Below are 13,776 nucleotides of genomic sequence, written 5' to 3'. Positions count from 1 at the left end.
GAGATGGGGTGGTGGCACGGCCTCTCCCCAGCAGGCTCTGCCACCTTCCGCACCAGTGACCACAGGGGGACCAGCTGGTGCAGGGCGGGCAGGAAGCCGCCAAAGCCTCGGGGCTCTGCCGGAGCTGGGCTGGGAGCCCTCAGTTCGTAGCTCTCTGGGGAGCGAACCCCGTTAGTTCCCAAGCCCTCAGCCTGGCGGGCACAGGGTGACCACGTCCCAGGCAAGAGCGCCTGGGACAGCGGCAGGACTGGGAGCTCTTACGGCGGTGCTGTGACACCCCGGGGGATGCCGGGGACGGCAGCGCAGCGCCGGCGGGGATCGGCTGGGAAAGCGCCGGGACGATGCTGGGCTCCTGGGAACGCCCCTGGGCCACGGAGGGGGCAGCAGGCCGGGGTGTCCCGCGGTGACACCGGTGCCCGGCTGCCCGCAGCCGGCGGCAGCGCCCCGCTCCACCTCCCCCGCCCCCACCAACTCCTCCCCGCCTCCTCCTCCTCCCACGCCCGGCTCCCTTCCCTCGCCCTTCTCCCAGAGCCAGCCCGGCCGGGGGAGGAGCCGGCCGCGCACAAAAACCGCGCGCCCGGCCCCAGCGGCCCCCGCACCGGCGGCCCAGCGCCCGCCCGGGGCCATGCGCGCCGCGGCCGGGCCGGGGCCGGCGGAGGGCGGCGGCCGCCCGGGGCCATGAGCGCGGCGGGCGGCGGCGGCCCGGGGCGGCGGCGCGGCAGCGGCGGGGGGAGCCCGGCGGGGCGGCGGGCGGCCGGCGGCCGGCGGCGGCGAGCCCTGCGCTCCCTGGGCAGCCTAGCCGGGCGGCTGCTGCGCACCTGGGCGCGCCTGGCCGGGGGTCGCGGGAGGCGCCGCGCCGCGCCGGAGGACGACGAGGGCGGGTTCCGGGGGGGCGGCCCCGGAGGGGAGCGGCGGCGGCGGCCGCGGCCCGGGGCAGCGGCGGCGGGGAGCGGGAGCGGCGGGGAGCGGCCGCCGGGAGCGCAGGGGCTGCGGAACCACGGGAACACCTGCTTCATGAACGCGGTGGTGCAGTGCCTGAGCAACACGGCGCCGCTGGCCGAGTTCCTGGCGCTGGGCCGCTACCGCGCCCGCGGGGCCCGCGCCGAGGTCACCCACCGGCTGGCCACCCTGGTCCGCGCCCTCTGGACCCACGACTACACGCCGCAGCTCTCCGCCGAGTTCAAGGTACGGCCCCCGCCGAGGGCGCCCGTCCCCGCGGCCTCCGGCCACGCCCTGCGCATCCCGCTCCCGACACCCGCCGGCATCCCCCCTCTCTCAGCATCCGCAGTACCCGCCAGCATCCCCCCGCTCTCGGCATCCCCAGCAGCCACCGGCACCCCCCTGCTCAGAGCACCCACCTGCGTCTCCCACTCCTGGGCACCCGCCGGCACCCTCTGCTCCCATACCCCAGTCCCCTGCCTCATCCTCCCCCTGGACCTTGCCCTGCCCAGGCAGATGCCCCCCAGCCCCGCTGCCATCACCTGCCTCTGGCCAGGCTGCCTTCAGCTGAGCTCTGACCTCCCTGGGGCGGGTGAGTGCCCAGCCCCGACCACGCCACAGAGCCATCAGGGTGAGCGCGCTAGGGGCTGTGATGGTGGGTAAGGCAGGATGGTGCCACGGGAGCCCAGTTCAGTGGCCTCAGGCTCTGTCACTGCGTGTATGTCACATCACTGCTGGGCACGTGCCAGCGTGCTCCAGGCCTGTGCCGGGCTTGGCGACAGGGTGTCGGGCATACAGCGCTGTCACAGCTCCCGCTCGGGAGCGCACACGCAGCTGACAGTTCAGCGGGGATCTGGTGCTGGCATTAAACTTTGCAAAGTGCTGTGAGTGTGGGGAAGCTGCTGGGAAGCCAGGTCCCTTCCTGGAACGGCATTTCTGGCAGCACTCTCAGCTCCTGTAGCAGCATCTGGGTGGGTCCTGCGTGGGCAGGGGCTGGGTACCCACCACAGTGTTCCCCCCTTGCCTGGGGGTCCTGCCTGCCTCCCTTCCTTGTCTCTCCAGGGACTGCTGGGGTGGAATGGGTGCTGCTGCTGGAGCTCACTGCCTTTGATTTCCCCGTGGCAAAGTAACCAGCTCTTGCAGTGCTGGGCATTGCCATGCCCTCTGCTCTGAGACACACGTTCCCGAGGCTCAGAGCAAAGAAAAGCCCAAAACTTGCAACCTGCACTTTGAATTTCCTCCCTCTGGGTGGATATCCACATCTCCCAGGAATGCCACCACCCCCATTTCTTTTTGTTGTGGGCTGTTTTTGTTTTATTTTGTTTTTAATCTGCCTAAATAAGATTTTTAAAGAAGAGCTGTACCCGTAACTCGGTTTGCTTGAAGTTCATCGGTGGTGGCCTTGCTCCCTCTGCTTGTACCAGGATGCTCCTACCACTGAGAGCGGGGCTGGGGCGTGTGGGGCGGGTGGCCAGAGTGGTCTTAGCTCGGGGTGGACCTGCTGGGATGGGTTTGTTGGGGTGTGCAAGATGTCCCCTCCCAGCCTCATCCTGGCAGCTGAAAGCCAGGACGCCATGGTGATGGGCATGGAGCTGCTGTCTTGGCTCATGTGCCAGTGTCCCCACCTGCCCACCGAGGCAGGATGAGGGCAGACGCTGCTGCAGGAAGCAGGGTTTTGTGATGGGTGCTCTGGGCGGCGTGGCCTGGGGCTCAGCGCCCCGCCTGCCATCTCTTGCAGAACATTGTCTCCAAGCACAGCTTGCAGTTTCGGGGCAACGCACAGCATGATGCCCTCGAGTTCCTGCTCTGGCTGCTGGACCGCATGCACGAGGACCTGGGTGCCACCTCCCCTGCCCAGCAGACCCGTGTCCCCGAAGAGGTGGGTGGCCCTTGCTGGGGTGGCCACACACCCTGGGTCGGGGGGATGTCCACAATGGGTGTCCTGGGAGGGGGCAGACTGGGGTTGGCACCCCACCACGATTGGTGGGGGGGGGGGAGGGGGAAGCTGAGGGGCTGGCTGGGGGGTTGGGGTGCTGGGAGAGCATGGGAGTGTCAACAGGACCACATCCAGCTGAGCACCCCAATTCTGGTGGGCACCCTGGTTCTTGGGGCTGCTTGATCAGGAAGAGATCCAGCCCTCCCCCCCCATCCCTCCCCACCTCCAGCTAAGCTTGTTGTAATTACAGCACTCCCTCAGCTGCTTTGCTGCTGGCAAGTGAGTAATTAAGTCTCCATCCATCTGCGCTCACGGCATTGTCCTGGCCATGCCTGCCGTGGCACTGCCTGTTGCTGTGATGGGTTGTGCATCCAGTGTTCCTTGTGCACAGCCGCTCAGCTCAGCAGCCTGCTGGCCCTGCTGTGGGGGTGACATCCATCTCGGGCACGGGGGGGCCTGGAGCAGCTTCATCCTCCCTGTGCCCAGCTTGGGGCATCATGGCTGTGTCTGGGGGTGTGGGTTGGGGGTCCCTGTGAGAAGCCCCTGCCTGGCCTCTAGCCTCGCATCCTGCTGCCCCATCTCATGTGGGAAAGCTGGGTGGCTGTGCCCATCACCAAAGCCTCTGGCCGGGGCAGTCCCCAGGCTTCCAGCCAGTCTTGGCCAAGGGGCTGCAGCCATCCCTGCACTGAGCTGAGCTGTCCTCAGTCCTGCCCACCTTTCCCTGAAGATGCTGAGGTGCCCCAGGCTGTTTGGGAGAGCCCAGCAGCAGGCAGCTCCCCTTACTTGTTAAGAGAGGTGCCAGCCTGGGCCACAGGCTGAAGATGAGGCAAAGCCCTGGGTGCCTGCCTGCCTCCAGGGTGGGACCCTTTGAGTCCCCCCAGCATTCTCGGTGTGGCTCAGCCTCCCCCAGCCCCTCACCACAGTCTCAGCCCCTTTCAGGCAATGCCAGCCAAGTGGCACCCATGTGCCCAGATCGTGAGCCTGGATAGATGGCTCTGAAGTGTCTGGACGGAGCTGGGCGTGCACCCACGCCTGTCCCAGGTTTGGGTGGCACAGGCTGGGGGAGGAGGGCTCATGTGGGTGCCAGGGCTCAGGGACCGGAGGAGGTCAGTGGTGCAGGGCACGGAGTTGGGCTGGAGGCATGGAAGTAGTCCCAGGTGTTTGGTGGGTGCCCGAGAGGTGTCTGCAGTGGCACCCAGCACACCCCAGGGCCACCCAGGTGGGACCAAGGCTTGGCTGTTGGGGGACGGGGGGAGTGGTCCATCCCGTTGGCTTTTGGGGGGCTCTGGGGGCCATGTGGGGCACAGATACCATCCAGGTCCAGTCTCTGACACCAGCTGGACCCTGGCCCTGGGCAGACTGTCAGGACACGTCAGGCTCAGCAGGACCTGGTGCCAGCAGATGGCATGAGGATAATCCAGCTCCCGGACAAGTACTTCACTGATCTTCAGTCTTGCTCATGATGGCATCAAAAATTCCTCATCTTACCCCAGAACAGCCCAGTCCTTCCCCAGGCTACCGATGCTCCTTTCTGTGATGTCTCTTGCTGTCAGGCTCCTGGGGAGGGGGCAAGCCAGCGGCTCCTGGCCCATGTGCAGGAAGGGGCACCCTGAGGTTCCCCGGGGCAGTGGGTGGGCAGGATGCGGGCAGAGAGGTGTCTCCTAACCAAGTGGGTTTGGCCAGATCCAACATCTCCATTCCCTACAGAGCAGGGGGGAGGACCCAGCTCATTTTACATTTGGGGGCACAGCGGTGCTGTGGCAGCTTCCTGCCCCCGATGCTGCAGGCTTATGCCCATGGACACCGGGGTTCCTTACAGAGTGATGCTGTGGGGGGTACCAGCTTTTCCTTCCCAGCAGTGCCCATGCTGTGGAGTGGATGAGCTGGCCCTGCTGTGTCACCCAGGATTTCTCTCATGGAGTACCAGGTTCTTATGTGTTTCCAGCTTCAATTCCATAGAGTCCAGAAGCTCTGGACACTGGGGCTGCAGCTGGTCAGACATACATGCCCCAGAACCTCAGGGAGCCTGGGCATGGCAGTGCTGAGCTGGTGGGTGCTGGGCACAGGTCACTTTGGCGTCACCTTCAGCCTGTCCTCATGCTGTGGGGCCACCGAAGCTGGGTGTGGTTCTCTGGGATGTGTCCCCAGCCCCTCAAGGGTGGGGGGTTGTCCTGGCACCTCTCTCACCTCTCTTGTGTCTTGCCCCCACAGCCTGACAAGGACGGGAGTGCCTGTGCCAGCAGCTCCCCGCCGGCCGCCCAGCACCACCACGGGCAGAGCTTCGTGCAGAGCCACTTCCAGGCGCAGTACAGGTGAGCGGTGGGTGCAGGTCTGCCTGGCTGGGGGGTGCTTCTTGTGGTGGGGTGGGCTTTGCTGGTGGGTGGCCGGACTCATTGAGCCCTGGAACGGAGGCTCCATCCTTCCCGCCCTCGCTCTCTCCCTCCCTCCCGGCCTGGGCACCAAAGCTGCCTCCCCTACATGTGGGGCAGCCGTGGCTGGGGGTGAAACACCAATCAAGGGGGTTTGGGACATTTCTTACTCTGCTTCAGTGCCAGCAAGTATTTGTGTAAGTGCCAAGAAGGACATGGGGAGCTGGAGCCTGAACCCCCATGCAGCAAGCGGAGTGCTCTGCCTGCTCCCCACCCCTGGGGTCTCACCTTGTGCTAGTGGTTAGCAGGGAACAGAGGGTGACGTCAGCCACATCCAGTGTCACCTCCTAGCACGGAGATGGACATGGGGAGACGCCAGCCCTGCTCCTGCCTCTCCCGGCCATGCACCTTCCCCGGGCATCTCACAGCCCCAGCCTTCGGAGCCCCCGCCGCCTGCCTTGCCTTGGCCTAAGGAAGCCTGGAGCAAGCTGTTCCCTTGGCTGTCACAGCCCAGGCATGGGGACAGCTCCAGGAGGCGGCTTTTCCTGGACAGCTGATTCGGCACGGTGGCAGTGGTTTGCTGGCAAGGCAGCTGCTGAGCTGGCAGGGCTCAGCCCGGGGGGGACAGGCAGGGCTGGGCAGGGGATGCCCTGGGCATCCTCTGTCAGCGCTGCCAGGTTGGTGTGACAGGTGGCTGAGCAGCGCAGCAAGGCGTGGTGTCCCTCAAGGGTCTCTGCTGGGACCAGTGCAATTTAATGTCTTCACCATTGACATGGTGGGACTCAGTGCAGCCTCGGCGAATTGGCAGGTGATGCTGGGCTGTGCGGTGCGTTGGTCACCAGGGATGAGTCCAGTGGGACCCTGATGGACCCGTGTGGGCATCACCAAGTTGGACCTGGCCATGTGCAAGGCCCTTCATGTGGGTTTGGGGCGATCCCCAGAACCAGCACAGACTGGGTGGTGAATGGAGAAGGACCTGGGGATACTGGTGGGTGAAAAATTGGACACGAGCTGTCAATGTGCGCTGGCAGCCCAGAGAGCCCCCCATGTCCTGGACTGCATCCCAAGCAGTGACCAGCGGGTCTAGGGGGGGATTCTGCCCCTCTGCTCCCCTCTGGGGAGACCCCTTGCAGTGCTGCACCCAGCTCGGGGGGTCCCTGGACAAGGAGGAAAGGGGACATCCGGCAACATAAGTCCTTCGGCTCCCTGCTAATCCCTCGTGCTGTGTGAAAAAAGGCACTTTAATTATCCCCCCCTTCCATGCGCCAGAGCCGGGCTGTGTGCTGAAGGATTTAATGGCCTAACCCTGGACATGTTGCACAGGTCCTCCCTGACGTGCCCTCACTGCCTGAAGCAGAGCAACACCTTTGACCCCTTCCTGTGCATCTCCCTGCCCATCCCGCTGCACCAGACCAGGTGAGGCTGCAGTGAGGGGCGCATCCGCTGCCCGAGGGGTGTCGGCTCCAACCAGAGTAATTTGCATATTTGGGGTAAACAGGTAAAAGCAGGAGGTGGGAGCGGTGCTGGGACGGGTGCCGGCTGCTGCCGCAGCAACCGTGTCCGATGGGTGTTAGCTGTCCCTGGGATGCGGGTCCATCCGGAGTGGTGATGAGCTGCGTCGGGTCTCAGCGCTGCGCGTGGTGGCTTTCGTCGCTGAGGGATACGTGTGTGTCCCCGTGTCTCCAGGGCCCTCAACGTCACCCTGGTGCTGCAGTGCGAGCGCCGGCGGTTCGTGCGGGTGGGGCTGGCCGTGCCTGTGCTGGGCACCGTGGCCGAGCTGCGGGAGATGGTGGCACGGGAGGGACGCATCCCCCCGGAGCAGGTAACGGGGGCCGAGGGGCTCGCCCAGGCGCCCGCACCCAGGGACGCTGAGGGTGCCGTGTGCCGTCCCGCAGGTGATCCTGACCGAGGTGTCCCCGCGGGGCTTCCTGCGCTCCCTGGGCGACGCGGAGGAGCTGGGAGCCGCCGGCGAGGGCGCTCCCCTCTACGCCTTCCAACCGCCACCCGCCCGCCGCGCAGGTACCGCGCCCTGCCCTGCCGCTGGCTGGCGCAGCCTGTCCGTGCCGCTCTGATTGGGTGGGAGCGGGCCGTGCGGTGCTGGCGCGGGAGGTGCGCTGGGGGTGGTGCCGCGGGTGGGACGCCGACGCCCGGTCCCGCCGCAGGGTTCCCCCGCAGCCTGCCCGCCTCGCCCGGGGGCGCCCCGCCCGAGGGGCAGCGCCTGCCGCCCGCTGCCGCCCGCTCCTCCGACTGCCTGCACCACGGGGCGAGCGGCCGCATCCTGCTGCTGCTCTGCAACGCGGCGGGCGCTGGCTCTCAGCTCGCCAGGTACCTGCCACCCCCCCCCGCGACTGCGCGCCGCCCGCTCCGCACCCCCCCCCCCCACCCTCCCCCGGCCCTCTCCCGTGGCGGGAGGGGGCGCGGGGGTGTCCCCCCTCAGCCAGGCGCCCCTCGCTGTCCCCAGGTTCGGGCCGCCGCTGGTGCTGCGGGAAGAGCGGCGCGCCTCCTGGGAGCAGCTCCAGCAGAGCATCCTGGCCCAGCTGCGGGCCCTGCTGCGGGGAGAGGTGCGGGCACAGGTGAGCGGCTGGCGGGCGCGCGCGGCCGTGGCATCTCTGTGGGTGGCGGTGGTGAAACTGTGCGGGGCTGCAGGGTCGCAAGTGGCCGGTGGGGTCACCGGGGCGGTCACCCCGGGGCGGTGGTGGTGGTGGCTGGTGGTCCCTGTGCGTGGCCACATCGGTGCTGCCGGCAGCCGGTGGTGTCACTGCGGGTGGCAGTGGTGACCCCGTGGGTGGTCCAGCATCCCTGTGGGTGGTTCTGGTGGCCCTGCGGGTGGTCATGCTGTCGCTCCACAGCAGAGCCACCCCAGCCCAGCCACCCTCCTTCCCCAGCACCCGGCTGACACCACCCCCGGGCTGCGGGTGTGCCCATGCTGCCCCCTTACCCCCAGCCACACCGCAGCCAGCAGGACGGGTCATCCCCGCGTCCTTGCCCTGTGGGTGTCCCTTGCCAACCCAGCCACAGGGACCAAAGAAATCTGATTTTGGGGGCCAGTTTTGTCCCGTGCCACAGAGAATGGCCTCCCCCGGTACCCTTGGAGGTGAGGGAGACTGCCCCCCAGCCAGCCCCTCAGCCCCCTCTCACCTCGCAGGGCACAGGAAGCCTCTTCCGCATCCGCTTGGCTGGGGGCTCGGCCCCTTGCGCCTACCTGTCCCCGCAGGACCCCCACCCTCTCTGCCACCCCGCCGTTGATAGGTAAGGGCACTGCAGGGACAGGATTGTCCCCAGGATGTCCCCTCACTTCCTGAGGGTGGCCAGCGGTGTCACCAGGGGTGGCCACAGCAGTGGCACTGTGTCCCCAGCCCTGCGACCCCACTGTGGGTCCTGCGCAGGGAGATGGTGGCCATCCCCACCTGCCACCACGGGCTGGCAAGCAGGTGACCCCCCAGGGACAGACAGGGGGTTTTGTGTGCCATCTCACCCCATCCTCGCCCCTCAGAGCACTGCAGCTGAGTGGAGCTGGTGGCCCTCCACATGTGAAGCTGACAGTGGAGTGGGATGCAAGCACCAAAGAGCGGTGAGTCCCTTTCACCCAGAGTTGGGGAGGACACCTCAGCAACCAGGTCACCGTCCCTGATGCACACCCCTGGTGTCATGTTGCACACAACCCACTTCTCCCCAGCCTTTTCGGCAACATCCAGGAGGAGGTGGTGCAGGACGCCGAGAGTGTGCAGCTGCAGCAGCAAGCACACCGGCAGCAGCACAGCTGCACTCTGGATGAGTGCTTCCAGCTCTACACCAAGGAGGAGCAGGTACCGGGCACGTCACTGGCCACGCGGGCAGCGGGCACCCTGCCTGCACCCTGCCTGGCTGCTGCCAAGGGCAAGCCTGCTCATGATGTGGCAACTGTTGGCGTTTTGCAGTGCCAGGGGCGGCTTTGGAGGCCGCGGGGGGTGTTGGGGAGGGACGTGGCCATGGCATGTGGTGTCCCCAGCTGGCCCCGGATGATGCCTGGCGCTGCCCGCACTGCAAGGTGCCCCAGCAGGGCACAGTGAAGCTGAGCCTCTGGACGCTGCCTGACATCCTCATCATCCACCTCAAGCGCTTTCGGCAGGTGGCTGAGCACCGGCACAAACTCACCACGCTGGTGAGGTTCCCCCTGCGGGGTCTTGACATGGCCCCTCATGTGGCACAGCGGGGCGAGGCTGGCGGGCAGCTCTTGGGGCGCTGGGCGCCCTGGCAGCCTCCCCTCTGCCTGCCACCGAGCTGCCCCCGCGACTACCTCTATGACCTGTATGCTGTCTGCAACCACCATGGCAGCATGCAGGGCGGCCACTACACGGGTGAGTGCTGGGCTGTGGGAGTGGGGTGGGAGCACTGCAGGGGTATGCTGGGGGGACAAGGTGGGGAGTCTGGGGGGGTGCCATGGTGTGGAGGTACTGAAAGGGGTGGGCATGGCAGCGGGGTGGGGAGTGTTTCGGGGGGCTTGGGGGGCACTGCAGGGGTTGTGCTGTGGGGCATAGTGTGGGTTGGGGTGGGCACCTCAGGGGTACCTGTGTGGGGCACAGCACAGGGCACCTGGGGCGTGGGGGACACTTGGGATGGTGTTGCAGTCAGGCATTGGGTTGTGCCCCACATCAGTGTCCTGTATGCGAGGCTGGTACTGGACCCTGGGGCTCAGGGTCTCAACAGCACCCTGGGGCTGGAGGGGAGCCAAGGAGGGCTGGTCAGGGACAAGCCTGCGGCCCCTGTCACCCCATGTCCCCCTCCCCCCCATCCCCAGCCTACTGCTGCAATGCCCTGGACGGGCAGTGGTACAGCTATGACGACAGCAGGGTGGAGGGGGTGGAGGAGGCTGACATAAGCACCCGCAGCGCCTACATCCTCTTCTACCAGCGCCGCAACGCTGTGCCCGCATGGTCGGCCGGCAGCTCCATCAGGGGTGAGCACCCCCACCTCCCCATCACCTGTGCCCTGGCAGCACCCGTGGTGCTGAGGCTCCTGCTCCGGGCACACCTGGCACAGCCAAGTGCACATGTGTGCATGCGGGAACAAGTGGTGCACACATGTGCAGCAGAGCCAAATGCGTGTTCAGCACACACACACGGTGCAGGGTGTTCGCATGGAGCACAGCTGCACGCAGGCACAGCATGCTGTGCACACTCACAGTGAACTGATGCGTGTGCACGGCTGTATATACACACACACACACGGACACGCGTGCACACCCATGCACAGACAGCGCAGCAGGCGGGTGTACAGACACATGCATGGCATGGCTGCATGCACACACTGCACCCCATGTCTATACGGTATGGCAGGCGCACACACACACCTATGCACGCACACACAGAGGTGTGCATGCACAGCACAGCCAGACACACACTTGCAGACACACATGAGCAGTGTGGTAGGGGGTGTGTGTGTGTGTGTGTGTGCAGTCACTCAGAGCTGTTGCATGTGAGCGCACAGCACACGTGGATGTAGCACAGCAGCACCGTGTACACACACCACACAGTGATGTGTGCATGGACATGTGTGCACACCTGTGCGTGGGCAGTACAGCAGGCACACAACCTAGCCAAGTGTGCACCAGCACACAGACTCTGTTGTACACAGCACACCTACATGCACACCCTTGCACACACATGCACACTAGGATGTCATGGTCAGGTGTACACATATGCATGCCAAGTATTGTACATGCATGTACAGCACAGCAAATGCATGGGCATCCAGGGCTGGCACACACAGCATGGTGTTTGCACACGCGTGTGCATGCAGAATAGCCACACACACACCTGCCACACACGGACATGCAGTGCTGTGCACAGCACAGCCAGACACACTCCCTTGTGTGCACAGGTGTGTGTCACAGCCCAGTGCACACACATGCACATACATGTGCTGGGCCGTGCCGGCACACGAAGCCGCTGGCAGGGGGACCCCCACCCCGGTTGCAGCCCCCTACGCCCCCGCTGCCGGGGCCCCCGGCCCGGTTCAGTCCCCGCTCCCCGCAGGCTCCGTCGCCTCCCCGCTGCCGGAGCACTGGCTGATGCGCCTGGGCGGCAGCGCTCAGGACCCCACGGACACCCGGCCCGCTCCGCCCGCCGCCCTCGATGCCGCCGCCCCGGAGAAAGGTGACGCCGAGCCCCCGCCCGCCTCGCGGCCCGGCCCGCCGGGCAGCTCCCGGATCCTCTCGACCTACTCTGCAATTCCAGGTGGTTTCGAGGCCAGACCGCTGGTGAGGGGCGTGCAGGGCCGTAGCCTCAGCGCCAAGCTCCCCCCCGCCGCCGCCCCCCGCGCCGCGCCGCCGCGCCGGTCCTTCGCCTGCAGGGAGCGCGGCCGCCCGCGGTGGGGCCCGGGGGAGCTGGTGGCTTACCTGGAGTCGGGGCGCCGGCCCCGCTGCACCCGGCGCTCCCTCCTGCGCCTCGGCGCGGATGGGGAGAGCGGCCCCGACCCCCCCCCGGCCCCCAGCCCCGAGCCGGCCGGCCCTCCGAAAGAGCCCGGCACGGAGCAGGGGGAGCCGGGCACCCCCCGAGCCCCCCGCCGTCCCCTCCGCCTGCCCGTGCTGCGGCGAGCTGCCAGCGCGGGGGCCGAGGGTTCCCTCCGCCTGCCCCCCAAAAGCCAGAGCAGCTCCGGCCAGAGCGAGGAGGGGGCGGGGGAGCTCCGCTGCTCCGGGCTGCCGCGGCCGGGGGAGGAAGGAAGGCTCGCCCCCCCCGCACGCCTGTCCCCCGGCCCGGCGGCCGTGGCGCGCTCGCAGAGCTCGGTCAGCCTCCCCCCGCGGCCCGGTGGGGGTCTGCGGCGCTCGGCATCGCTGGGCAGGGGCGTGGGGGGGGGGGCCCTGCCCCTCCGGGGTGCTCCCGGGGCCAGGCTGCAGCGGGGACGGCAGCCCACGGGCTCCCTGCGCCGGCCGGCCGTGCCCGAGTCCAGCTTCTGAGCCGGGGCCGTTCCAAACGGGGGTCACCCCGAACTCAGGGGTATCACCCACTCGCCTCCCGACGCGCGTGCCCCGGGGGCGGGTGGGCAGGCGGCGGGTGCGGGGTCCCAGCTCCGAGACGTGAGAGTATTTATCGCACCAGGAGAGGTTTATTGAGAGGCGCTTTTTGTTTTCTAAAAGGCGACTATTTTTGGGGGGGGGGGAGGGGCGGGCGAGTCCCCCACACCAAGGTCTATGCAATACGCGATTCCTCCAGCCAGCTTTTGTACGTGGGGGCTGCATCCTCACCGCCGGCGGTTTCTATTAAAGACACCTGAAAGGAGTCCGGTGCGGTGCCTGGGGGCAGCGTCTGCCCTGGGGACGTGTCCAGGGGTGGGATGGGCTCCCTGTCCCTTCGGTGGACTCCTGGTGCTGTGCCCTGCGGGGTGGGGTGATGGGCATCAGTGGGGCTTGGTGGTGGGGGTCAGTTCTGGCCGGATCCTGCCCTTCGGGGGTGGCTGCGCTGCCGTGCTCTGCCACCATTGCTGAAGGCTGTTGGATTTGGAGGGGGGGGTGGGTGCTCTGCGCGATGCAACAATGCACCCCCCACACCAATAACGCAGCCAGCATGGGCAGTGCACCTTGCACCTGCATCTGCCCACAGGCGTAATGGCCTGGGGGTGCTTCCACACTGCTTTGGCCTTCCCAGGCAGCAGCACCCCCATGAGAACACCCTCCCCACACCCCATGGATGTGCCCCTCTGTGTCCCGTCAAGTGGGGTCTTGGCCCCAGGGAAGCCCCACATGCCACATAACCCCTCCGCTGCCTGTTTCTCACTGCCAAGCAGTATTCTCCTCGTGGTCCCAAAATGCAGGCAAGGACCTGCTGCAGGTTGGTTGGGGTGCCCACCTGGGGTTTGGGGACACCCCAAATCTGGGCTGAGACCACCCCAAATCCACACCCATCCCCTCCACCTTCATCCCAGTTCTATCTCCATATCTACTTCCAACCCCAAACCCAACCTGTGACCACCCCACACTTGGCACCACCCCATCCCATGGCACCTAGACCCCAACATCCCACACAGACTCCCCCCCCCCCCCCCACCATTTTACCACTCCACCTCTCACCCAGCCCCACATCCTTTCCATCCTGCCTGTGTCTCCCCCACCCGCCCCCACCCTGCAACATCACATCCAAGCACGGTGCTGCTGGAGGCAACGGGCATTAACAAAACGCCAGCGCTGCCGGGCAGTTCACAGCGGGTGGCACACAGATTTATTGATTGCTTCAGGGTGCTGGTGCCCCGGGTGCCCACCTGGGGCGAGGGCCACGGGGCGAGCGGGTCAGGGGGCAAAGCGCTGCCATGTCCATCCTCCCTCTGTGCACCAGGTGGGTGGGAATGGCTCCAAATAAAACAAATCTCTCTATATTTTTTCGCTCTATATATACAAATATATAATATATATATATATCTCTGCTGATATATATATATATATCTCCATCTCTTATCTCTCTGGAAAGGATAAAAGGTTAATTTATCATTGCATGCATGACCACAGCCACCAACCCACAGGGACAGCAGGTGCCAAGGGATGCGCACCCTTGCCTATTGGCA

At 66.3% G+C, this 13,776-nt stretch overlaps 1 protein-coding gene across 1 annotated transcript; it reads left to right on the top strand.

The window, feature by feature from the left end:
- Positions 1-285: 285 nt before the first annotated feature.
- USP43 (ubiquitin specific peptidase 43) lies at positions 286-12,409 on the top strand (the record flags this gene model as incomplete). The annotated part of the gene is made up of 15 exons (XM_084273700.1): positions 286-1,185; positions 2,678-2,818; positions 5,087-5,187; positions 6,568-6,660; positions 6,931-7,066; positions 7,140-7,263; positions 7,407-7,569; positions 7,706-7,817; positions 8,390-8,493; positions 8,738-8,815; positions 8,921-9,050; positions 9,233-9,581; positions 10,022-10,180; positions 11,259-11,378; positions 11,460-12,409. The coding sequence occupies 15 exons, from the start codon at positions 286-288 to the stop codon at positions 12,176-12,178; spliced, it is 3,429 nt and encodes a 1,142-aa protein (XP_084129826.1). The 3' UTR covers positions 12,179-12,409.
- Between the last annotated feature and the right edge of the window lie 1,367 nt (positions 12,410-13,776).

This window comes from Gallinula chloropus (genome assembly GCF_964237585.1).
Source record: "Gallinula chloropus genome assembly, chromosome: 20".
NCBI lineage: Eukaryota > Metazoa > Chordata > Aves > Gruiformes > Rallidae > Gallinula > Gallinula chloropus.
This window is presented reverse-complemented; position numbering and strand designations above follow the sequence as displayed.